Here is a 26,477-nt window from a genome sequence, read left to right on the forward strand (position 1 = left end):
GAAATACGGGCTCCTTTTTCATTGCAAAAGTAATACCAATAAAATAATTGCTGGGAAAATGTCTATAAGCACTTTAGAATCTGTGGATGCTTGAACAATAAAAATAAAGCAAATAAATCAGTACAAATTGTTCATGGGTTTTATGTAACACATACTAAGTCATAGGATGGAATGCCTCTTCCTCTTTAAAATACCATTTTTCACAAGTAACAAAGAAGGTAGGAAATAAGAGGTCAATATTATCAACTCTACTTAACAATACTGAGGCTATCTAGGCTGTGGCTATACAGGAAGGATATTTTATCCATGCAATGTGCCCTTAGTTCCAGGCTTGAGTTTGTAATTCAGTTGTTTTTGCTTCGTGTATGTATATGTTCCTGGGCCCCTTGTCCCATTTTACCTTGGCAATAGCATAGATGCGGGTGCTGGAAGGATCAGAGAGCTCTTTTCTGAGATCCAGGTTGGATGGCCATTCTTTGTTCATTGGCAATCGGGGAGTGAAGCCATCCACCGATGGGTGGCACATTCTCAGAGCTTTCTGGAAGCTTTCCTCAAAAGTTCGACCAATAGCCATGACCTAGAAAACAGGGTTAAAATTTTATCCTGGAAGCAGAAACTTAGACATGTTTTCATTTCTAGTAGAATTAAATGCCAAATGCTTTTCACAAACACACAGAACAACAACAACAAAAAGTACAAAAAACTATTTAAAATTTGGGATTTCGATGCCTCTCCTTTTGTCCATGGTTTTTAGTGTAAAAAGTCCTTTATGTTAGTTCACTGTTTTATGAATTAAGATAAGTCAGCTGTATTTTCAGAGTCTGATGAGGAAATTTCCTGTACCTGGACTGAGCCATAGTAGTATTAAAATAAGGAATATAGCCAGACTACAGATACTTTCTTACTAAGATCTTTCTTTTATGCCAATAACTATAACTCAATATCCATGACAGGCTGGCCTTTTTACAACTAAACATTAATATTAATAGAACATTGAAACTTCTAACAGATACAGATAGACTGACGTTTTTAACACAGACACTAAATTCTCCATGACAAATCCAGTGTGCCTTCCCGCAGTCTTTACAAGGGATTGTATACTAATCAATTAGAAAAACCATGTGGGGATTTATTTTTAACAAATTCCACATGATAACTAAACAAGTTATTGTCACTGGAGAAACATTATCTTTGAAATGTTTCCACAGACTAACATATTACTGTGCATTTTGTTCTCCAATCAGAATGCTCTATGCAGTACACATTTGTGATTCTTCAAATAGACACAAATGCCCATGTCCATTCGGGAAACTTTCATGTCAATTGTGTGACAAGATACATATTCAAAAATTGCTAACGCCAAATAGATGACCTTTTCACACTGCTCCAAATTATAGACACAGGAAGCTACACAGGAACAGGGACCATGCTAATAACAGTCTAATTCAGCCAGAAATCAGATGTTCTATAATGTTATTTTAAAAAAGTGTTTGTAGCTACTGAATAACATTTGAGTTTAGCTGCAAAATAATTTTATAAGTAACCCTCCATATATTTCTATTATTCTTAAGCATTTGTAGACATCATGAGGTCATCATAATGGTATCACAAGGCTGGGATTGTGGCTTAGTGGTAAAAGTGCTTTCCTAGAATGCAAGAAGCCCTGGGTTCGATTTCTCAGTACCAAACAGAAAAACCCAAGTGGTTCTGTGGCTCAAGTGGTAGAGTGCTAGCCTTGAGCAAAAGGAGCTCAGGGACAGTGTCCAGGCCCTGAGTTCAAGCCCCAGTGGCAAATAAATAAATAAAATAAAGGACTGAATCCATCAAAATGATCCAAATGGACATATATTAAATGCCATATGCTAGCAGCCATCTAGAATGATGTTCCTCAATCAAGTATCCAGTGTCTAGGCAATCAAGAATTTCAACTGAGACCAATTTTAAGAGCAAATAGAGGATACAACTCAGACACACCTCTCCCACACTCTTCATGGAGCTACCAATCCGGCTAGATGTGCCATGGAAACGGTCAAGGTCCCAGCGTGGAATCTTGGTAACCATGTAATCCAGGCTGGGTTCAAAGCAGGCAGATGTCTTCCCAGACACAACGTTCTTGATTTCAGGAAGTGGAATTCCTAGGGCAATCTTTGCTGCAATGAACGCCAGTGGGTACCTAGGAAGGACACAAATTTACCCTTTCATTTGTTTCCTTACAAAATAGGAATTACGATTAAGTCAAAATCGTTCTTAAAAATCCTAATCTTTCTTAAAATCCTGGTATTATTTCACTTCACTGTGTAAGACAAATTTTATTCTCTACTCTGCATGAAAACTGAATAGCCACTTATAAAAATAACTTGCCATGATAAATTATAAAACTGCTCTCTATGTTGTGAATACATTCCTATAGATTCTACCTTTCTACTCTTGAACTACCAAACAACTTCCTTGATAAATGAGGCTAAATATCAATTTAATATTTAACCATCAGTCAAATCATAATCTGCAAAATATTCTTTTGCAAAAGCAATGTATACATATCTATACCTAGCAGTATCTATATTAGTGAGTATTCTAAGATATAGTCCTTGCAGTTTGAGGGCCTGGTCTTTCTCTAAATTATCTTTGTGCATTGGGCTCCTTGAAAAAGTAACGCTCTGGAACCTTGAATATCCCCCTGTGGGCTGCCAACTGTGGTTCTGTTATTTCAGGAAGGAATTTATAGTACAATAGAGCTGGCTATGACTTCTTTAGTAAAATTACCCATCTCATAGATAGATGACGAAACTGAAGGAGATCAGTGATTTGTTTGGCAACAGGCCCAGATAGGTTAGCATCAGCAGAAAACTCAAATCTTGTCAACTATCCTGTAGCCTTCCACTACCTTATGTAGTACAAAAAATTCTACAGAAGGAAATATTTTGTTCATTGAAATGCCATGTCACATACTACAGCTGATAATAGAAGGAAAATATTTTAACTAGCTTTCCTGCAATTTATTTATGTTACCAGTTATTAAATAGAGAACACATTTATTTAGTTGTACCATTTGTAGAGGGTTGGGGAACAGTACTTAGTCCTGTGGCGTCCTTCAAGGCATTTACTTTAAGTAAGTTGATAGAATAATAAATTCCTATCATGTACCACCCTTCTAAAATTAAGAGAATGTATATTGAAGGTTTAAGTAGGTAAAGTATAATTATTATCAACTATTTGTTAAAGGACCATACACCCGAAGAAAACAGATGAGGACTAAAATGAAAGATTAATGAGCACTTTTTAGCAACATCTGCAAAGGGCAATTAAGAAGCAAATTTTTCATAGCTTGCTTTGACCACCCATATTCTGATTAGTTTGTGATTAGCCAGCAAACAAAGCCAGCTAGCAACACCATTTGCTTCAATGTGGCAGAAACTTCGTTAATATAATAACCACATCCTGAGTTTCCATAAACAACTTGTGGCAATCATGATAGAAAGAGGGGAAGAGAGGCTGGGAAGGTGGCTTAGTGGTAGAGAGTTCTAGCATGCATGAAAGAGGGGAAGAGGTCATTTATGAATTCATGACGGTCTTCATTAACTGTTCTGTCTGCAGAGAATATACAAGCCCATTGTCTTACCCAGTGGCCTTTGAGGCCAGAGCAGAACTTCGAGACAGTCTGGCATTTACTTCAATGATGCAGTATTCCATTGAGGTAGGGTGAAGAGCAAACTGAATGTTGCATTCACCCACAATGCCCAAGTGGCGGACAACATTGATTGAAGTGCGTCTCAACATTTGAAACTCTGCATTGGACAGTGTCTGGGCAGGGGCCACCACAACCGAATCACCTGTAAACCCAAGCAGCACTCAGGATTTGCTCTCAACAAAATTCCCACAAAGTTCCTCTTAAAAAAACAACTAACTGCATTGAAATTCTTGAATATGTAAATCCACCAAGTTAAATCTTCATTCAAGCATACAGTTCACTATTGCCAAAACAAGGCTTACTTAATATTATTCTACCCTAGTTTTCGACACCTCTCTAATTCTCTCTTCTTTATATCCAACGATTCTCTTTCTCCTGGAATGTAATGCTGCAAGTCAAAGCTTGACCATAATCACTTCTCTTTACTAACTTTGAATACTCCTTGTATGCCTCCTCATTTAATAATTTCTTTATAATAAGTGACTTCCAATGACCTTACATCATCTTTCCATATTTGTGTCATCTTTTAAATTCTACTTTCAGGCATAGGAATGTGGCTTGGAGGTAGAATGCTTGCTTAGCATGCATGAAGCCCTGGGTTTGATTCCTCAGCACCACATAAACAGAAAAAGCCAGAAGTGGGGCTGTGGCTCAACTGGTAGAGTGCTAGCCTTGAGCAAAAAGAAGCCAGGGACAGTGCTCAGGCCTTGAGTCCCAAGACCCAGGACTGGAAAAATAAAATTCTACTTCCACCTGGTTGACTCTCTGAGAGGTTCACCCACATAAAATTTAGTCTTTCTTCAATGCAATAATTATCGCGTGAAGCTATTTCCTTAATCCTGTGGTGACTAATGCCTCTAATTTTTAAGCCTTATCAACTGTTCTAACACAAAGCCATACCTCAGTCAGTCTCATTACTCATATTTGCCTCTTTGGAAAATTAGGAAATCAGGTTAATAATATCTGCCTTAGTTGATTTTGTAAAGATCAAATTAAATGTGAAATGATTTCCAATACTGTAAGATACTACATAAATGCATGTGCTGTACACACACACACACACACACACACACACACACACACACACAGTGCCAAAGGTTATGATTAGTCTGTCAGAGATAGTAAATGCTTCCTTCATAAGGGCTTCCATGACACCAGCATCAAGAGCTAAAGATGTGACTGTAATTCGTAAAGATTCTTTGCCTACCTGTATGAACACCCATGGCATCAACATTCTCCATGTTACACACAGTGACACAATTGTCATCAGCATCTCGGACCACTTCATATTCTATTTCTTTCCAGCCTGTCACTGATCTCTCCACCAGAATCTGGTTGGTCATAGCAAAAGCCTAGAAATTGGTAACAAAAGATATTAATGACGAAGAAAAGGAACAACCTTAAATTAGGCTATGTAGCATCAAGTCCGACCTACATCTGGTCAGCACAGAAGCTTCAAACCTGACTTCCATCCCCCTCTGTCCTTCCCACAGCACAAGGTGTCAGAAAATCAGTAGAGAGCGGGAATAGCATCATTGCTGAATGTGCTTGATTTGCATTATTGAGGCTTGCCATTCAAAGTGCTGATATGACATTAAATCAAACTAATTTAGGAAAAGTGAAAATAATTGAGCAATCAGGCAGAGGGAAATGAAATTATTTCAGCAGCTAGGCTTCTGTGAAACCAGAAAATGTGATAAGTACAAATAAATGTGGAGAAATAAGCCTAAAGATGCTGGCTTTCTCTAAAATAGCTGAGGGTGCTTTGCACAGTGATACACACAATAAAAGTCAGCTGATGCTGATGAGGGGGAGAAAAGAGATAATGATGGTTGTAAACACTGAGCCAAGATGGCATATAAAACTTGGGGATTAGAAGAATCATATGGGGCTATTATCATGGTTAATCACGGCATAAGTGCTTAAATACTCAGAATCATATATCATACATGCCTGATTACACAGCTATGAATTAGTATAATTATCATTTCATATTTACTACATATCTACTGTTGGTAGAATACTGAGCTCAAACTATGAAGGAGACAATCTCTGACCTTAGGATATATAGTGATGCACATTTCAATACGGAAATGTCCCTTGGTCCTATTATATATTTGACTTGGGATGGTACTATGAACTTCAAAAAAATAGTAGGATGAAGAAGGAAATGGTAACTAAATTAAAAATACATTCTAATATATTTCAGCCACACCCTCTCCCCCTTTTTTGGTTTTCATCATCACATGTATTTGAAAACGTGATACATTGTTCACACAGATGATAGTAATGAGGTGAGATAATGGAGCCATTGTTAACAACTGCATGATTATTAAATTGTCACATGTGTTCCCTAAAAAGGGAAGAAATCTAGGAAACAAGGAGTGTGACTATGGAAAAGGTTTTTATGTTTGAAAGTAGTAAAATCGGTATTTGGGCACAAAGAACATTGGGATCTCTTTTCTACACCTGATTTTTTTTTTTTTATTTCTGAGAAGTCTAAGAATTTATACAAATATTTAACTTAAGGACCTAAAGCACTTAGTATAGCTCGATATGGTACTAATTATAGCCTTACAATAATAGAAGGTGGCTTAGAAGATCTTACTAACCTCATTTCCGGGGGGAGGAGGAAGGGGCGGGGAAATGAGTGTTTTTCAAGGAAAATCAATAGTCATCAATTATTTTAGCAAAATATAAAAGCTTTTTATGTTAAATATTGTATAATTCAAGACTGAAAATAAATATTAATACAGAATAAATATCTATTGTCATTATTGCTACTAATGACACAGAAAATATTAAGCATATTTGGAAGATTAATTGCTACAACAAATAAATTTTTATTTTCTATAATCAACTTTTTGTGATTTTTTTCTTATTTATTGTCAAAGTGATGTACAGAGAGGTTACAGTTTCATACATTAGGCCTTGGGTACATTTCTTGTACTGTTACCTCCTCTCTCATTCCCCCTCCCCCTTTTCCTCTCCCCCCCATGAGTTGTTCAGTTGGTTTACACCAAATGGTTTTGCAAGTATTGCTTTTGGAGTCATTTGTCATTTTATCCTTTGTCTCTCTATTTTGATATTCCCTTTCACTTTCCTCGTTCTAATACCAGTATATACAGTATCCAGTGTACTCAGATGAGATACAGTGATAGCGCAGGTACAACCACAGGAAGGGGATACAAGTAACTCCATAAACATGGCTTTGAATACATGATACAGAAGTTTGGAATAGAAGCAAGAAAATTGGATTTTAGTTACATTTCCATCTTGTTTTGGATTGATAAGGTTGTTTATTTTCTTGTGGGTTTTTTTGTATGTGTAATTTGGGGAACATTGGGTAAAATAAACCCAAGTTCTTGGCCTATAGGTATAGTTATTTAAATATATATAATTATATCATCCAGTTCTAAACATCCAACATAAATAATTCAAGGATCTTAACTTCACTTAATTCTATAACTAAGGAATGGCCAGGCAATAATGGGCTGTGCCTAGAACCCTAGCTACTGTGAAGGTTGAGATCTGAGGATCACAGTTCCAAGTCAGCCCTGACAGGAAAGTCCAGGAGACTTTTACCTCAAATTGACCACCAAAAGCACAGAAGTAGAGATGTAGCTCAAGTGGTAGGGTGCCAACTTTGAGTAGACAAAGCTAAAGACAAAGCCCAGGCACTGAGGGCTCAAGCTCCAGTGCCTGAACACACACACACACACACACACACACACACACACACACACACACACACACACAGACACGAATGATGAAGCTACAAGCTGTATTGATACTTATAAGCACTTCCCCAACAACAGCCTGCCAGTTTCCAGGCTCACTCCACAGTTCTGTATAAGTCAAAAAGGCCACTGGGCCCCACATCTGTCAGTCAAAGAGCCCTAAATCACCAGTCTTTCTTCTACAAAAACAGAATACAGACAGAAGTCCTTAGAACAATGTCCTTTCTTTAATCTCTATAAATAGTAGACTGCCTTCATTTGTGCAAGGTGTTTTCTTTAATACTAGAAAGGTCTGAGAATATTTTAAAATGATTTGGATAGAAAATAAGCCATACATATAAATCTCATGATGCTTTCTATCTGTGTACAGTAGTTGGCAAAATTGGTTCTTACAAAATAGAGAGATTTGTACTGTTTATAGTTTGATATCTGAATTTGGGTTAGAGATCACTCCAAAAATAATGGGAAAATTAGGTGGTATAATTTGAGTTTTTAACTTAACTACTAAAATATATTCAGCCTTATGATTATTTTGGAATAGATTGTAAAACACAGGAAGATAGGATAAAGTTAGGCAAATTCTTATCATTAAATGCAATAGACTGCAAGAACAGAGATAGAGTTTTATGTTACAATGACACTACTGACCTAAAATAATCTAGGTTACTACTGTGTCCTTGCACAAAAAGTAGAACTTAACTTCTCTCTTAAAAGTACCTTCTATTGACAATTGATAAGATAGTAACTTAGTTCCTAGAGGGTAAGGGCTCAGCAATATAACTTTGTCTAATGAAAGGGTAATTCAAGTCCCTTTTTTTGGTTGGTTAGAATATTGCATAGCAAAATACCTACTTTTGTGCCAAGGTCTATTAAGGTTTCTCTGTTGGGACAAATGCCAGAGCCCAATCCACCCAGTGCATAAGCAGAACGAATCATCACAGGGTATCCAATGGTGTCGGCAGCCTTCAGGGCATCCTCCATCTGCAAACAAGAACAAAGATACCCAACCTGAAAAGCTGACCACACTAGTAGAATACACACACACACACACACACACACACACACACACACACACACACACACACACACCAGCCAAGCAATTCAGGTACATACATCAATTTGGGGAGAAAAACTAGAAATGTTCTATCATTCTCTTGTCTCTTTCAAAAATGTAAATGTTGCCAAACAGAAGTAAATTCTACAACTCTAGACTTCAAAAACTAAAAACTCAAAGAACTCAAAGAATGGAATGAAAAATATTCTCCACCAATGAAGATTCACCACAAGAAACCATTAGAAACACTGTATAGAATAATTTTTTCATTCTTCAAGTTCAGTGTGAAAATAGTCCCAAAAGCTCAGATTTTTTTTTAATTTACAGAATACAACATATGGTGGCTATATTTTCCTGTCATAGAGTATTATTACACTACCAATGGGAATGTCATTATACCTTTCCCAGATGCCTGTTTCTCATCCTAGGAAAGCAAGGACATAATTATATCTGGCAATGAAAAACTAAATATATGGCAAGAGCTTTCCAGAGTGTTCTGTAGAACTATCTTGGGATCATTTTGGATTGGCAGCTTTGTAGCATGGCATCTACATGGTAGTATTCTTTTCTGAAATATATAGATCATACCCTAGTTCTCCCAGCCATATCTACCTTCTTCCTAAGGACTAGGCTATTCCTACAATAAGAAAATTCTATTTAAAACTGCCTCTGCTACCTTCCACTTCACCAAATATATTCTTGATTTCAAAAATAAAATCAGAGACTGGGAATGTGGCCTAGTGGTCGAGTGCTTGCCTCATATACATGAAGCTGTGGGTTCGATTACTCAGCACCACACATATATAAAAAAAAAGCCGTAAGTGGCATTATGGTTCAGGTGGTAGAGTGCTAGCCTTGAGCAAAAAGAAGCCAGGGACAGTGTTCAAGCCCTGAGATCAACCACCAGGAATGGCAAAAAAATAAAAAACAAAAATCAGGAACAACACTGATATTTGATTTTTTTTTTCTTTCAGCTGGTTGATTTTTTTTTCTTTTGCCTGATGACTAGTAATATCCTACCAGGAAGGAGAGAGTGCAATGGGAAATGAGAAACAGAAAAGTAAAATCATCTTCCTCCTTAAATAGATATGCCACACATTTCCCAGTCATGTGTCTTAGTCACCGTCGCCATTTCATTCTACAATGTTTATTCCGTTCCATTAAAAAAAAAAAAGTATTTCAAATCCAATCCCATCTGCAAGGCATTTGAACACAAAATATCTGTGACTGATCCCAGGAAGAGGGCTAACATTGAATCACATGGCATCTTGGAATGGAGATGATGAGATAAAACACTGAAAGCTATTCGATAACAAGGTTATGTGGGGGATGGAAGAAGCTGTGATTGAAATATTTTAGATGCATGTACAGCATAGCACAGTAAAATCCTCTGAATAATTAATAGGTCTTCTCCCTGGGTGTGAGTATAGGGCTAACACAGAGAGTGAATGAGAAAAAACATAGTCAAAATACTTTCTGTACAAGTGTGAAAATGGAACCAGGAAACTTGTTGAGATTGTTTGGGGAAAGGAGAAGGGGAATGAGAGGGAATAATCTAGGGGATGAGGCTGATCAAGATACATTGTAATGCATATAGGGACATGTGACAATGAAAACCCTTGTAGAACAAACTGATGCTAATAAATAAAAATGTGGATAAAAACCACTTTGGTATAGCAAGTTGATGGACTTGTTAGTTTCAATTCAGAAGATTCGTTGGTATTTTCAACTAATGATGAACCACTTCATCTCTAGGTTTGTGTTCTTCGACATAAAATGTTGCTGGCTACCCCTAAAATTTCAACTTTGAATGCTGCCATCAATACTCAATGTTTGTAAGTGACTGACATATCTCTCGAGGAAAATATGGAAACATAATAATTTTAACTTTGAGCCTGTATGACAAGTCCTTCCTCAAATAACCCAAGACAAATATGATCCCCGTTTTTCAAGAGTAAAGTGTACTTACTGATTCCACAGCATAACTCAGAGCAATCTTTTCATTGATCTCATTGAGTTTGTCTGAGAACAGCTGTCTGTCTTCTGTGGCCATAATGGATTCTACTGAAGTTCCCAAGACTTTCACACCATATTCCTTGAGCACACCTCTCTTGAATAATTCCACACCTATAAGAGAACCAAATAAGATCAGGTTTTATAACCTAGTATTCCTTTTTCATTAACATTATACATACATACATACATACATACATACACATATTTGTATGAATATGGAGATATACATACACACACATATATGTATCCACACACATAATCTTAGAGTCAAATCCAAGAAGCTATCTTAGTCTTCAATACAATTGTACTTACATGGAAAAAAAAAACACTTCTGGAATAAAATTCTAAACATAAAAATGTCACTGATGTGGGGCTGGGGATATGGCCTAGTGGCAAGAGCGCTTGCCTCGTATACATGAAGCCCTGGGTTCGATTCCCCAGTACTACATATACAGAAAATGGCCAGAAGTGGCGCTGTGACTCAAGTGGCAGAGTGCAAGCCTTGAGCAAAAAGAAGCCAGGGTAAGTGCTCAGGCCCTGAGTCCAAGGCCCAGGACTGGCCAAAAAAAATAAAAAATAAAAAAATAAAATAAAATGTCACTGATGTTACCAATGCTTATATTGCCACCATTAAATGTACATTGATTTTACTATTCTTATTACTATGAAGCATGGCATAACACTGACCTTTAATTAGTGTGTTCGTTTTTCTTCTAGATACATTCGTATAGAAAACTCTATTAATTAAATAACCTCAGCCAAACATGTACCTAACTGGGTTAAAAAAATCAAAGTTGTTTATATTTCTAAGTGTTATCAGACCTTAGATAACACTTTTGTGTTTGACATATAAATTATACTCCAATTCAACTACTTAAATAGATTCATGATCTAGCTTCTGAGATTTGGAGCATTATAAAAAGCACACAGCAGTAGATGAACCAAATGCTTAGAAAAGAAATGGTAGATACTTGCCCACATTATCAGGAAAATACATACTAATCTATCAACATTAATTTGCTTTTTTTTCAAGTACCTCGGTGTTGAGGCTTAAACCCAAGACTTGATGCAAACACTCAGCCACTAGGAGTGGCAGAGATAAGGCAAAATTTTAGGGTAAAGGACGGGCAAACAACAACAACAAAAATCCCATATCCCATATGGCCATTCTGGAGCATTCAAATGAGTGGTTCCTTCCTTCCTTCCTTCCTTCCTTCCTTCCTTCCTTGTGATTTTGTTTTTGTTTTTAATTTTTTTTTTGGGGGGGGGGGAAGTCCTGAGTTTTGAATTCTGCACCTGGGCACTGTCCCTGAGCTTCTTTTGCTCAAGGCTAGCACTCTGCTACTTGAACCACAGCACCACTTCCAGCTTTTTCTATTTATGTGGTACTGAGGAATCAAACCTAGGGCTTCATGCATGCTGGGCAAGCACTCTACCACTAAGCCACCTTCCCAGCCCACATTTCTTTTTCTTACAGCTGTGACATCAACTATTCCTATTCACTATATGGTATTTTTAGATGACTGTATGCTAACTGCTCCCTCATATATTAGAAGAAAGATCTTAATGAACATATAGAACAAAATTGGTAGATGAGTTTGAACAAAATGCAGCCCATCAGTACATGGGTCAAAATCTGGTGATGGAAACTGGAGGAACTCACCACAGTTGAGAGCTGTCTGGCCACCCATGCCTAGAATGATCCCATCTGGTCGTTCTGCCTTGATGACCTCAGTGACAAACTGGGGGGTGATGGGAAGGAAGTAGACAGCATCTGCCTGCTTCAAGCCCACCTCGTTGGTCTGGACAGATGCAATATTTGGGTTCATCAGGACTGTTTTGACATTTTCTTCCTGAAAGAAACAAAAATAATTAAGTATCTGAACATACAGTATAAAGAAGAGGGGCTACACTAAGTGAAGGGGAGTGAAGGACAAATCTTTCAAGTTATTCTTTAGGCTAGTTATATACAGAAAGCAAATGAATACCTGAATGAAATAATAGAATTTGAAAGAAAAAGAAAAACACTACTGACTCTGAGCATCAGCATAATTCCTCACCGTCAGCATAATTCCTCACCACTGGAAGTATCGAGCAAAAAGAAATTGCAAACAGTTTAAGTGAAATTTTCTAGAGGCTCACCAGTATTAATAAACATCAGAGCTTAATTGGTCTTCAAAGAATAAAACAGTCAAAAAATTAAAAATGCATAAACATAAAATGAAACTAGAGGCAACACTGCTTCCCTTCTCTTATCCAGCCTATTGCATTGAGTGAACATTTAACATCTAGAATAATGTGTTCCTTTCTTTCTAGAAGTACCAAGATCCTTTTTCTGGTTCCTAGATTTTCATATCTGCTGTAGCAACTCAACAAACATTGCACATCTGTTTACCTATATACTATTAGAAGAAAATGATCATATAGAAAAAAAGAAGAAATTAAACCTGGTGTGTATAGCTATGTGCTCACACATGCACATATGATATTCTCAGGGCTCTCTTGTTGCTTGAATCTAGAGAGAGCCTCAAAATTATTCTATATTTGAGCTACTAACAATAATAGCTTTATGAACTGGGAGGAGTTTGACAATAAACAAATAGTTATGAAGTATAGCCAGATGCTTTTATTATTTCACAAGTTAGCATATCAATTCTAAATATTCAAATGCATGATATAAATTATTTTCCAAAGCCCTACAGGTCCTTGGGAGAATAAAAATTGGAAATATTTTATGCTTCTTTAAATTCAAATAGTCCCTAATACATGTAATGTAATTTTTATTAATTGGTCTGATTTTAATGACAAAACTGTGAGATGTCAAAATTGAGACTGAAGAAGATTAAATGGCTTGCCCAAAGTTATATAGGTGGTACAAGGCAGTATCCAGAATCTTATCCAACTTCCAACTCACTTCCTATGCTTCATATTCCATCTGAGTCACCTCTCAAGATTTTAATATTGTATGAACAAGTGTATTATTTCTAAGAAAATGTTGGAAAAATACATATAGTGAGGCAAATGTACTTTAAATATGGATTGGAATTGAAATAACCAAACCAAAACAGAAAATGTATCATCATCAGAACTTATAGCAAGACTCACTGGTAAAGAAAAGTAGTAACAAACGTAAGTATTTTGTGCATATCATGAATATAACTACCTTGAAAAATTATACAGGAAAAGGTATCACATTCTCATAACTATCCCATAAGTATTCACTGATCTTAATTATGATTTTCAACCATACTATGTTCATATTGCTCAATTCTGTTTCATTCCAATTCTTACTGCAATATATTCACTAGGGGGAAGGGGAGGGGGAGGGGGAGGGAGAGGGGGAAGAGGAGGAGAAGGAGGAGGAGGAGGAGGAGGAGGAGGAGGAGGAGGAGGAGGAGGAGGAGGAGGAGGAGGAGGAGGAGGAGGAAGAGGAACCATTACTTAAAAATCTCCAACACACTTATGTTCTAACTTATATGAAACTGAAACACAGTAAAGTAAGTAATCATTTTGTAAATGGATTAAAACATGTGCAAACATCAATGAATTCCTTGTGAAAGTATTTTTTTTTTTTTTTGGCCAGTTCTGGGGCTTGGACTCAGGGCCTGAGCACTGTCCCTGGCTTCTTTTTGCTCAAGGCTAGCACTCTGCCACTTGAGCCACAGAGCCACTTCTGGCCGTTTTCTGTATGTGGTGCTGGGGAATTGAACCCAGGGCCTCATGTATACGAGGCAAGCTCTCTTGCCACTAGGCCATATCCCCAGCCCCTGTGAAAGTATTTTTTAAGAATGAAAACAAGGCAACTGAAGTAATATTCTACATTTTTATAATGGATAATAATCAAGGTAGATGTCTTTGGCTATAATATACTAATCCCCTCCCTCCAATGGAAAAGATAAACTTGAGCCAGCTGTTTTCCTGTGTTTGCCATCTGAATCTCCACTGACATCTACACCCTGGCTCCTAGCCAGACCTCTTCAGAGGCCTCTACACTGCAAAGCCTGAGGAAGGTCACCAAGCATGTGAGCACACCCAGATATAGGCCTTGAGGGGAAATAAAGAGACCAAAAAGAGAGCTCTCTATAGAAATTCCTTCAACAGGGCTGAGAATGTGGCTAGCATGCTAGAAGCCCTCGGTTCCATTCCTCAGCACCACATAAACAGAAAAGGCCAGAAGTGAGGCTGTGGCTCAAGTGGTAGACTGCTAGCCTTGAGCAAAAAGAACACAAGAGACAGTGCTCAGGCCCTAAGCCCTAGAACTGGGGGGGTGGGGGGTGGGGGAAATACCTTCAATTTTACAGGGCAATCAGTAAAATTGACCATTGTTGAGCAGATCTCAGGTCAACAAACAGAGAGTGCAATTTTGTTGCAAGTGGGGCAACTGGTTCTCTTCTCTACTTTAAAATCCAGCAATAGAATCTTGCTTTCCAAGTCATTGAGATAAGGGAATTGGGTCCCCCAGCAGCAATCAATAATGTTTGAAAAACATATGCACTGCTGCTCTTGCTATCCTAGATGCAGCCTCCCCTTTGCCAACACAGGGAGGCACAAAGCATCCTGCTAAGCATTCGAAGTACCTTAAAGCATATAGGATACTCACTTCCCTCCTTCACAGGAAACATGAGTGTATTTGAAAAGGACACTGAGTCAAAATGAGTAAGTGGCATCTATTAACAGCTTTATAGGTTTTTCAAAAACCTGCTTCTATTGACAATGGGCATATTTGAGAATGTTAAATGTTATTGAAGCTAGGTGCACATGGCTGTACATCCTAGCTACTCAGGGAGGTTTGAAGTCCACCTATGCAGGAAAGTTTGTGAGACTCTTATATCCAGTAAACTATCAAAAAAAAAAAAAAAGGCAGAAGTAAGAATTGTTGCTCAAATGGTACTAACCTTGTACCTCAAGGCATTAGCCTTGAATAGCAACAACAACAAAACAAAAGTGAGGGACAGAGCCCAGGCCCTAAGTCAACCCCAGGAGTGTCACAAAACAAAAACAAAAACACTTATTTATGGTGAAATGTCCCTCAATACAGATGTTTAAAAACAGTGAAGGAAAATAATTATAGTGACACTGAAATGATAGATTGTCATAAATCTGAATTATAGAGCTAATTAAACCTATTGAAGACAGCATATTAATTCTAGCAAAGCTCACACTCGCTCACCTTCATGGCTTTTACAGCTTGAGATCCGGAGTAATCAAATTCACCTGCCTGACCAATGGACAGACCTCCTGACCCGAGGATCAGGACTTTGGAAACCTATAAATAACAAAAGAAGGGAAACATTGTTTTAAGTACTATATCATAAGAAAAAAAGGACATTTGTAAATGTGTAAAAACTGTACATGAGAGGAAAAGACAGATATTTAAACATCTCTAATTTTGTTGCATCTTCCAAAGTTTGTAAACATTCTTTCATTTAGTAAAAAAAAAAAGTTGAGATATACCATTTTCATACATATGTTTGTGTTTGTGTGTATTTGTGACACTATACACACATCCTTCTAAAATTAATACATAGTACTGGCAGGATTAATTTTGTGTGTAGTTAAGACTATGAAGAAGGGGCTGGGAATATGGCCTAGTGTCAAAAGTGCTTGCCTCCTACACATGAAGCCCTCGGTTCGATTCCCCAGCACCACATATATGGAAAACGGCCAGAAGGGACACTGTGGCTCAGGTGGCAGAGTGCTAGCCTTGAGCGGGAAGAAGCCAGGGAGGGTGCTCAGGCCCTGAGTCCAAGGCCCAGGACTGGCCAAAAAAAAAAAAAAAAAAAAAGACTATGAAGAAATGAGTACAAACCTTATCATATTAACATGTCTGGGCAAATAAATAGTCAAGTCTTATGCTATATTAATCTTTATTTGCTCTGTAGAGGTAAAACAATGTAGTTCAGTTCATGTTATTGAATAATAATTACTCCAATTGAAACTTAGTTTCAATTGACAGAATGCTTCTGTTTAGAATTTTTTCTACTCTGTCTATTCTAATAATTGTGTAGTCTGAACTCCATCTCAGACTTACTCATAGCTATAGCATTCTGGGTAATGAGGTTTATACCAAGTTAAAACTAAACTGGAAATTATCCAGTAGTAAGGTATGTAACATTACAAATATTCTTGAAGAAATAAACTTTAAATGACACAAGTTTAATTGAAAGGTCCAAAAAGTATAAACAAAAATAGACAAAGTGACTAGTTGTGAAATAAATGCAAAGTTACTATTTACATTGGTTTGACCATAACATTGGTGTGATTGATATCATTCACTAAGAAAATCAACACATGATAGAGAAATAAAACTGTATACACCAAAAAATGTGCCCATATCTACTGACCTCAACTCTAGATGCAACCAGAGCTGGCTTTGGCAGGACTGATGTAACAGTGGTACCTTTCCCCTTCTTTATCAGGGAGAAAAAGGAATCAAAGAGGTACTAAGAAAAAAAAGTACAAGCAACGGTTAAAAGCTGCAAAACTCAGAGCTGCTAGATAACATACAAGATTTAAAGCTGAATTTGAACCTCAGAAAAGCAACAAATAAATTTTTGTGTAAGCTTTCTTGTGCAGTATTTGGCATTTTCATGATTTCAGTTGTTTTGCAGTTGTTTTCCAGTTATTTTTTGGGCCAACAACTGAATGGCTACTTCTACAAAAATCATATCAAATAAATACTTCTTCCTATATGTTCCCCTTAAGTCCTATGTTTAAGTTTTCAATAGACAGTAAACATTACAGATAATGATTTGTGAAAATAGTTTCATTCTCTATGTATCATTTCTTCTTATAATTCAAGTTCTATTAAGACAAAAATATTGACGCTCTCTGAAGATGATTCTTAAACTTTCATAATGTCTTTATTTCTGTTGTTTCAGAAATAAATGAAAAACAACTTTCAACAAAGGTATTCATTTTGCCATTATTTGGAAGGACATCGAGTCCTACTGTGCTTTGGTTTCTTAGTTGCAAAGTCCTAGTCTGAAGTTCTAATATAGGCTATCTCTTATTTTAAATTTAAAAAATTCTTAGTACGTATTAAATGATACACCTAAAAGTTGTTTGACTTTCACCATAGTATAAAATGTCAAATACTGCTATCCTACTATCTGAAAATAAGGTCAAAATAAAAATGTTCCAAAAGACAATTCTGACATGCTTGGGAAGGCAGGATTACAAAAGAAGAATTCTTACTCTCCTCATTTTGCATAGAATCTTTTCTAAGGCAAGGAAGCCTTGTCAGTGCTATTATTAGAGGCCTTTGCCTCTAATAGTCACACTATACTTCCTAGACTTTTCTAGGTGTTATTGTAAGTCTTTTATTTTTAAACTGAAACACTGCATTTGAATATGGAACCAAGACCTCACAAGAGAAAGGAAAAATATTTAAATCAGAAATCAAGTTTTCCTGAGCCTTCCTTAAGGTTCTGTCCTTAAGCTTTTTGAATCAAATGAATGTGGACTCAGAACTCTCCTTTCTTACACACACACACACCCTTGCCCCTCTTCTTTCTTCTGCTGTTGTGTATTCTCCTGTACTGGCTACACAACCAGTTGCCATAGGGATTTTTTTTGAAGTCACAGATGGGGGATTAAAATTTCATTTCAGATATGAGATGGAAAGAGCAAGAGGGAATTCATTTGCATAGTACAACAATTGTAAATTTCAGGACTAAATATATTAGAATGATAATGGGTTTAAATAAAAATAGCTTCATAGCATGCCTTCAGGTTTCTTAAGGGCTTTCCCGCTTTAAATTTTAAAAAAAGATTAAAATTTACTTCATGCTATTCATGGGGGAATTTTAATACAAAATATGGGTTAGCAAATCACTCTTCTGGAGACTGTTCTGCACCAGAATTATCTAGCAGTAATTATGTCAGTTTCTGGAATTTTCCCATAAATACATCTCTAATTTTTAAAGTATCTACCAGGCCTCATCTTTCTGACATACCTCAGTGTCTGTTGGCCCTGGGCTGACCTCTGGGTGGAACTGCACAGCGAAAAAGGGCTTGCTCTCATGCATAATCCCCTAGAGGAAAAGAAACAGGAAGAAATTCCTTCTGTAATAACAAATGTCAAGTGTGGGGATGTATTATTCAGCACACAACAAAGTCCAAAGAAAAACTAGAGATAAGTGTTTAATAACGTCCTTAAACTACCCATACTATTAAGTACATGACTGGAGGTCTTTAATGAATCATATATCCAACCAATTAAGACAGAAAACAAGCCAATGTAGAATCATCTAAAATGAGATCCTATAACCAAACACATGCACATGCGCACACGCGCGCGCGCACACACACACACACACACACACACACACAGTGAATCCCTGAGACACACTTGTTCCCCATTGCCCTTTAACGATTTATTGTGTGAGACCCCCCCGTTAAGTGAGGACACACACAAAAAATAGATTTTAATTAGACTGATGAAAACAGGGAAGAGCTATAAAAATATACAAGTTCTTACACACACACACAAACACACACAAATCCAACATAAATAAGTAGTGCATTCCCTATAATAAAATATTTAAAAGACCTAAATTTCTCATCACAAACTGAATAAGTGTCATGAAAGCATTTACCTCGTTTGTTTGATCATTGACATTCACAAACAGTGGTTTCCAGCCAGGAGGGAGGGTCTGGTCCAGAGCATACCCATGATTCTGAGCAGTAATGAAAGCCTGTCTGTTTGTGACATTCAAAACAGGCTGATTCTGCCCTCTGGAGAGAAAGAATAAAGTAAAGGGAATGTAAATATCTGTGTGGTGAAGGAAAATTCCAAAGTTTCACTCACTTAGTGAAAAATCACTTTGTGAGAAAAGTCACACATTGTTAATCCCAATAATTTTAGCAGCAAAAAATCAATTCAGGAAGCTTTGTTGAGTGTTAAATATCAGGTCTATTAAACTCCTATAATAGGTTTTAGAAAAGCACTCAAAACAAAAAGAACTGCTCACTAACTTAACAAAAACAGGCAAATGTAAGCAACTTATTTTAAGAAAGCTACAGTAACGAAGCCAGAGGAGAAGAACAGATGACTCTTGAAGGCTGAATTACATTTTTGGCTAAGGGTAGGTTGTTGGGAGAGCACCTGGCATTGAATAAATTAACATCATTTGAGATGAACTCAAGATTTCTCAGTACATAAGTCATGATACCAGCTTCTTAAGATGTTATCAATGCTCAGAAATCAAGCTTAAAATCAGAACAGTTTCTCTTGGAATGCCATTTGATTGCATATTATGACCTCAAATTATACCAAGGGAAGGGGAAAATAGCTCTAAACCACAGCAAAGTTATCGGTAGAGAAGGCTGTCTTTCAAAAATGCAATGAAAATGGTTATCAAGAAGTCAGACAACTGTGAACTATGTAATAGCACAGCTTTCTATTTAAAGTACTGGTATGGACATTCTCTAAATCTTTTGTGGTTGGTGACTAGTAGCATTTCAGAGCTAGTATGGCCCCAAAATCATGACACAAGTTCCTTACCTATTGGGCATGGACATCTTGTAGGATTTGCCACCCGCAGCCAATCCTGTTATGAGATTCCCTGTACTGATACCAAACAATGGCTCTTTGCGATCACTCTCCAGAATCTAAATGAGGAAAGATTAGTATTAATCCAGCAGCACAAGTTCCACAAAATGCCTGAAAATTACTGAAAAGAGAAATATCAACTGTCCTGTTTTCCTTCACTCACAAGAGAAACAGAAGAGTGGCTGAACTAAACATTAGCATGTAAAAAGAACACAGGGATGACAAACGTGTAGCATTAGAGCTTCTTAAGACATACTGGTCATTCAGATTAATCAACTGTTTGAGGGTCATAGGGAGGAGCTTGGGTTGTCATTGTATCATTCTAAAGAATGTAAGATGGAGACTGGGCTCCTGCTTTCTGAACTGGAGGACCCAATGGCAAAGTTCCTGCATTGGCGCAAACTCAGCCCTGAGAAAGCTTCCCCCTCACTGTTTCTTTGAGGCGTTTTCCTACAAATGACACTGCCTCAGAGGTCTCAAGTATGAGTGGGGAAAAAAAAAACTGAGAAAATGACATTCTTCCCAAATACATATTGCCCTTCTCAGGCTGACCATACCTTTTTGACATTCTGAATCAGTGGTTGTGCAAGAGCTGGGTTCCCAGGGCCTCCAGCAATCAGAAGTCCATCATACTCCATCTGGGTGAAATCATGATTCCAAGGAACCAAATGCACTTCAGCTCCGCGCTGGGCAAGAAACACAGGAGTGGTTCATTTAAGACATTTTCCATTTAATATGTAACACTGAGCAGAAAGTTCTTTGTGTTTTATGTGATATAAATAGGATTGATGGTCAATAAAAAGGAGAAGGAGAAAGGCATCAGTAACATATCTCCTTAACTTCAAGGGTAATTTTGGTTCATAATATCTCCCTGACTTGACTTTAAAAAAAAGAGTAGAAGATAGCATATCTTCTTTGTAGAAAAGTGGGAGGAGGGAGTTCTTTATGTTTTAATGTTATTTTTCAAATAAAGTCTCTTGTTTCTGCCCAGTCTGGCTTGCATCATGATCTCTAACCTGTGCACATAGCTGGAATAACAGACATGCACACCACCCTGCTCAAGTTATTGGTTAAGAAGACTACTTACTTTTTTTACTTGATCTGTACTTAAAGTACAGATCTGTACTTAAGATTGCAGACATAAGCCATTATGTCACCCTGTCTGATTTTTCGCAACTATGATATTTACTTTATAAGGAAAATGAATTCGAACATTTTATTGTAAGAAGCATATAGAAAGATACCTTTCAGGCTTTTCTTAGCATTTCCTCAGACAAGGATTTGAATTTTTATTGGAGAAATGTTTCCAGTAAATGCGAGAGGAAGTAGCACCTTGAGACATCACTATAAAGTCTTATACATCATCCGGCAGTCACAGAAGGAGAAGGGCTTAAGCTCCTTGGGAAAATCTGAAAGCCAGTGTTTACTTAGAGATTGCCCATCCATGAGGAAAGGAGCTCTCTCTCTGGTCATTCATTGGCTGTGGTCAGCAACAGGGTAAATTCGGTGCATTTCCTGATCCACAGTAGGCTTCAACCAACCATAGAGATTCCTTAGACAAAAAGATCTAAGAAGCTTACATTGACAAAATGGGCAACACAAAATAAGGTGGATATGGACTTGAGAGTGGAATATGGAGAGCCAGTGCACAGCTTCTACTACTGGAAAAAAAAAATAAATCTGTGCAAATTTTGTTAATAGAACTGACAAAACAAATTGAAATCATTATTTGTATATTGTTTATATTCTCCAACAAGAGGATGTGAACTGAAGAAGTATCTTGTACCTATGTTAATTTCATGTTATGAGGGGAAACAAAGCAAAGGATGGAGAGAGGGAATGAAAGAGAAAGGAAAAGGTAAAGAGAGGTAGGAAGAAAGAAACGGAGTAAAAGTGGGAAAAGGAAGTGAAGCTGTGGCTTAAAGTGGCTCAAAGACCCTTGAGCAGAAAGGCACAGGGACAGCACCCAGGCCCTGATTTCAAGTCCTATGACCAAAAAAGGTAGAAAGGAAAGAGGAAGGAAAATGTAAAGAGAGGAAGAGAGAGAAGGAGGGAGGGAGAGAGAGAGAGAGAGAGAGAGAGAGAGAGAGAGAGAGAGAGAGAGAGAGAGAGAGAGCGAGAGCGAGAGACTAATCTTGAGTACCCTGGAGAGACAGAGACAAAGAGAAACTGAGAATGGTTAGATATAAAAAGAAAGTCCAATAAATTAATGTATAAGGAAACATTATAATATTGGGGGAATTCTTCAGGATACAAGGCTTAGCTTTAATTGGTTGTCTGCATTATATACATAAAGCACTATTACAGTCTTACTGTACCTGGACATACTTCAAGAAAACATGTGGTGCTTCATAAATGTAGGCCACTAGAAGAGGTAAAAATCTGACTCTACCCTTTCATCATCTCCAAACAACGAAAATGAATGTATAGTGTCCCACAATATCAGTAACTGATAAAAGACAGTAATCACTTTCAAAGACAGTAATCACTTTCTTCCATGATTTAATGGCCCCTCAAGTTTTCTTTTTTTGAACAGAGTTGGGTAGATCTTTCCTTGGAACACAGATATATGTATTGTTTTGTAGGTCAAAGGCAAAAAAGAAAAGAGCAGATCCCGGACATTCTGAGAAAATGCACGTGCTTGCTATGAAACAGAGGGGCTAGCTGAATACTGACCATCAATAATTACATAGCCTTACCTGTGAGGTATGTGAATGCCTTACCTTTACAAGCAGACGGATGACATTGTTTTTGATCCCACAGTCCACAGCTACCACTTTTGTGGGGTTTCCTTTGCCAAACACTTTGACATTCTGCCATTTGAAAGAATGGAATCATGAGCAGGTATTTTCAGAACTAAGCAACAGACCAATATCAAAAATGCATCTGATACACTTAGAGGAAGAATGGATTGATTGTTAACTACTAAGAGTTGACTGGCGATTTCTTTATAAGAAAAGTAAATACCATAGTCTGTATCATTTTTATGAGAAATAAAGTGCATTTTGCTATTTTATATAAACTATTGGTTACAGCAATAGCAAAGATCTTTTAGACATCCATAGTAAACAACCGTCTTCCTCATGTTTTGCCTCATTAGCAATCGAGTTTTCAAATATCATGGCTGCTTCAGCACAAGACAGATGTGCTAAATAGATACATCATGCTTTAAGTACCATTTGATCCTTGAAATAAAGATCAACCAGGTTAGAGCTAAACCACTGTATATTAGGCCAATGCATTAAGGCTGAATAATAGATAAAATTGGGATGAGTCATGGGAATTGCTAAGCTCCTTTAGGCCACTGGTCCCTTTAGATTACCATACAAATGTTTGCATTTAAATGGTAGATTTCACAAAAAGATCCCAGAGTATATCATAATCATTATCTATGTCTTAAGCACTGCCAGGAGGCAGATCGATTTTCACAGACATTTACCCCACAAAGCAGTTTTCAAAAGTGATAAAAGGAGAAAGACCAGAAATTGAGAGAAGGAAAGCCTAGAGGCCTGCGTGGCCACAGTGGCTTTGCAATGGAGAGTCAGCTCCCACATTCAGAATTTAGGACAACTTCAGAGAATGTGAAGGTTTAGAGATGAAAGGTGTTATCTGAATATTTCAAAGAGCATTTTGCTTTCACAGAAATGTCTTCATCTTCACAAAGCTTAGCAAGCATAATCTTTAGACTGTACTTGAGGAAAACTATGGGCAGAATTTGATTTTCATTTCCACCTACAAACTACTCCACACTAAAAATAACTTAGTGTCTTAGTGACCTGGGGAAATCATTGTTGAGCTGATCCATGAACGTTACAGGTAATCTTTCTCATTAGATAATTCGAATAGATTTATCCCTAATCTTGAGCTTCTGCTATAAAATGGATATTACAATTTGATTCTCACTACATCAAATTGACAATGCATTATCAACATTTCCAAGGCATATAATCAAAGCTGACAAAATATGTGCTCTCTCTCCTAATATAAATTTACATTTTAGCACAGCTATATACTCTGAAGTTACACTTATACTGATGTTAAGCAGCTATCATCTCTCCCTTAATTCAACATAGGTAGAAGTAGATAGGTTGATTTCTATTGGTTTCTACACAAGTGCATTGAAACCATCTCTCATTGGCACAGGAGATTTTTTTTTCAGGAAACCGTTGGGTAAATCCAGACATGCTCAAGTCTTGTAAAATTCACATCATGATATCATCTCTAGATTACCTCTAATATAAAATATGAGTCAAATGTCATGTACATGGCAAGTATGCCAGTGCAATTTTTAAACGTATTTTAAATCACAACTGGTTATTTCCACATAATATGGAGCCGGCAAATCCAGGGAACTAATAGTGCATTATTTCTACAAACGAGGAGAGAAATTATGCAAGACCTCACAGCCAAACTAAATATAGGAATTTGCCTAAGAACACTCTAGGAAAGGAATGTCATGTCATATTTTTCAATCTTTTCTAATCATGGAATTTTTCAAAGATATATTTCCCACAGGCCAATGTTCCTCATATTTCTACAGTGCCACAATCTAATTACTGGACCCTTTATCTATTTATTCTTTGCTCTAAAACAGAATGAGTTACACATAATACCCAGTATAGTTGGTCAGCTAATGCTATAATGTCCCAGGACACCTTCCAAATTTAACCATAGTACTGCTGCATTCATCTTTCACCAATTCCTGGACTAATTTGTACAAACTCTCATTAAGCTGTGTCATAATTTATGTATATAGATATATAGACATATATCTATATACACACATACATACATATCTTCACCTATACTGCTTGCTTCAGAACTCTGTTTCTCAGTACAACTGAGTTCTCTTCATTCACCATTTACCTAACTAAAACTACCAGCATTTATGTTTTCAAATAATTTTAACAACAGTTCAGAGCTTTGCTAATGTGCCTTCCTATTATTCTGCTGTTCCATGAGTGGCTATATTATACTATACACACTCTAAGGATGGCATTTATCACAGGATTCTGCACATGGTGATCTACTTGCTCATTTGTCCCCCTGTACTACCATGTTCCCTATGTTCAGAGGCAAACAACTTTCTAAAATGCATTCTGCCCTTTCTTGTAAATTTACATGAAGCATATTTCATACTGAAGAGACATTGTCATCATTATGAATATTTTTTAATTCAGTTATAAACCAGTAAATCCTTAGAGTGAAGGATATTTATCCTTTACAAAATGAGCTCCAACTCAGATGACTAATTTCATTTCTATAAAGTTCTCCTTGCTCTACTGGCAGGCTAGCAATTCTTGTCCATGATCAATTCAAGGATCTTTTTATATGATATAAAGAACAAGAGAAGGGAAGAGGGAAGCTAAAATAACAATAAATAGGCTCTAAATCAAGGCAGGAGGTCCTATGTAAGCCTATAAGAAAAAGCCATTGGCATAATATAATATAAATATTTTCATTTAGGTAGAGGTCATGTTCCAGAAGTGTGTGTGCACCCTCACACGTGTGCATACTTACACACACACACACACACACACACACACACACATAATTTTGTAATGGAACATGACTTCTACCTAAATGAAAATATTTATATTATACAAAAATTAAATAGTCCTTCTAAAACAAATGTAAACTTAAAAATAGGAAGGAATATCTCTCACCTTGGTTGATACCTCAGCAATCAAATTCTGCTTATTAGGATCCACAAAATCCACAGGCTGACCTTCAAATTCAATCTTCCCAAGCATGGTGCCCTACCAAATTAAAAACATAGACAGCTAAAAAGGCAGCAGTGATAAAGGTGCTGACAAGAAAATCTCATGGGGACTTCCAACAGCTGTTCCAAGATTGAGATGTCTTTGTACCTACTCATAAGCATCACCAAAGGGCTTTATTTTCACAAACTAGGAAATGAAGTGATGTGAACATGTATTTCAGGAAAAACTCTAGAATGAACAATTCATTCCCTTAGGTATAAAGCCATTGTCAGGCTACCAAAGGCAAAAAGCAATGCATTTCCAGTCACCAGATTCTAAGCTAAAACAAGTCAGAATATTCAGTGGTCTGTATCATTAGCACCGGGCACAGGAAAGACAACACAAAACAATCCAGTGGGGGGAAAAAAATTCTATGACCTAGAAGTTGCAGAAATCTCACAAAAATTGAGAACTTATTGCATATTTTTATAGTAAAATTAATTCACACATAAAAATCCCCTAAGGGCCTAAGCTATGGTTTGGAGCAAGATGTTACCTCAAAGTCTGAGAAACTAATCAAAGGCCACCTTCCACGTCTGTATTAGATTGTTCAAGGTTATGAGTTTGTACCTTCTGTTTGAATCCAAATCAGAATCCCTAAACTATATTTATGAATCCCTAATATTGAAACTTGTTTTTCTCCTTTTTCTTAAAGTATGCC

General features: G+C 37.0%; 1 protein-coding gene across 1 annotated transcript in view; it reads right to left on the reverse strand.

Moving 5' to 3' along the window:
• Cps1 (carbamoyl-phosphate synthase 1) overlaps nt 1–26,477 on the reverse strand; it is a 101,762-nt gene that overhangs the window by 55,210 nt on the left and 20,075 nt on the right. The window contains exons 6-20 of the mRNA XM_048344179.1: nt 25,721–25,813; nt 22,778–22,867; nt 20,612–20,740; nt 20,007–20,113; nt 19,099–19,237; nt 18,457–18,534; nt 16,843–16,941; nt 15,669–15,764; nt 12,162–12,351; nt 10,452–10,609; nt 8,281–8,409; nt 4,896–5,040; nt 3,620–3,830; nt 1,975–2,173; nt 401–577 (exon numbers count right to left, since the gene is read on the reverse strand). Coding sequence (XP_048200136.1) covers nt 401–577; nt 1,975–2,173; nt 3,620–3,830; nt 4,896–5,040; nt 8,281–8,409; nt 10,452–10,609; nt 12,162–12,351; nt 15,669–15,764; nt 16,843–16,941; nt 18,457–18,534; nt 19,099–19,237; nt 20,007–20,113; nt 20,612–20,740; nt 22,778–22,867; nt 25,721–25,813 — 2,040 coding nt within the window. The remainder of the gene's footprint in view (nt 1–400; nt 578–1,974; nt 2,174–3,619; nt 3,831–4,895; nt 5,041–8,280; nt 8,410–10,451; nt 10,610–12,161; nt 12,352–15,668; nt 15,765–16,842; nt 16,942–18,456; nt 18,535–19,098; nt 19,238–20,006; nt 20,114–20,611; nt 20,741–22,777; nt 22,868–25,720; nt 25,814–26,477) is intronic.

Source organism: Perognathus longimembris, chromosome 4 (assembly GCF_023159225.1).
Source record: "Perognathus longimembris pacificus isolate PPM17 chromosome 4, ASM2315922v1, whole genome shotgun sequence".
Classification (NCBI taxonomy): domain Eukaryota; kingdom Metazoa; phylum Chordata; class Mammalia; order Rodentia; family Heteromyidae; genus Perognathus; species Perognathus longimembris.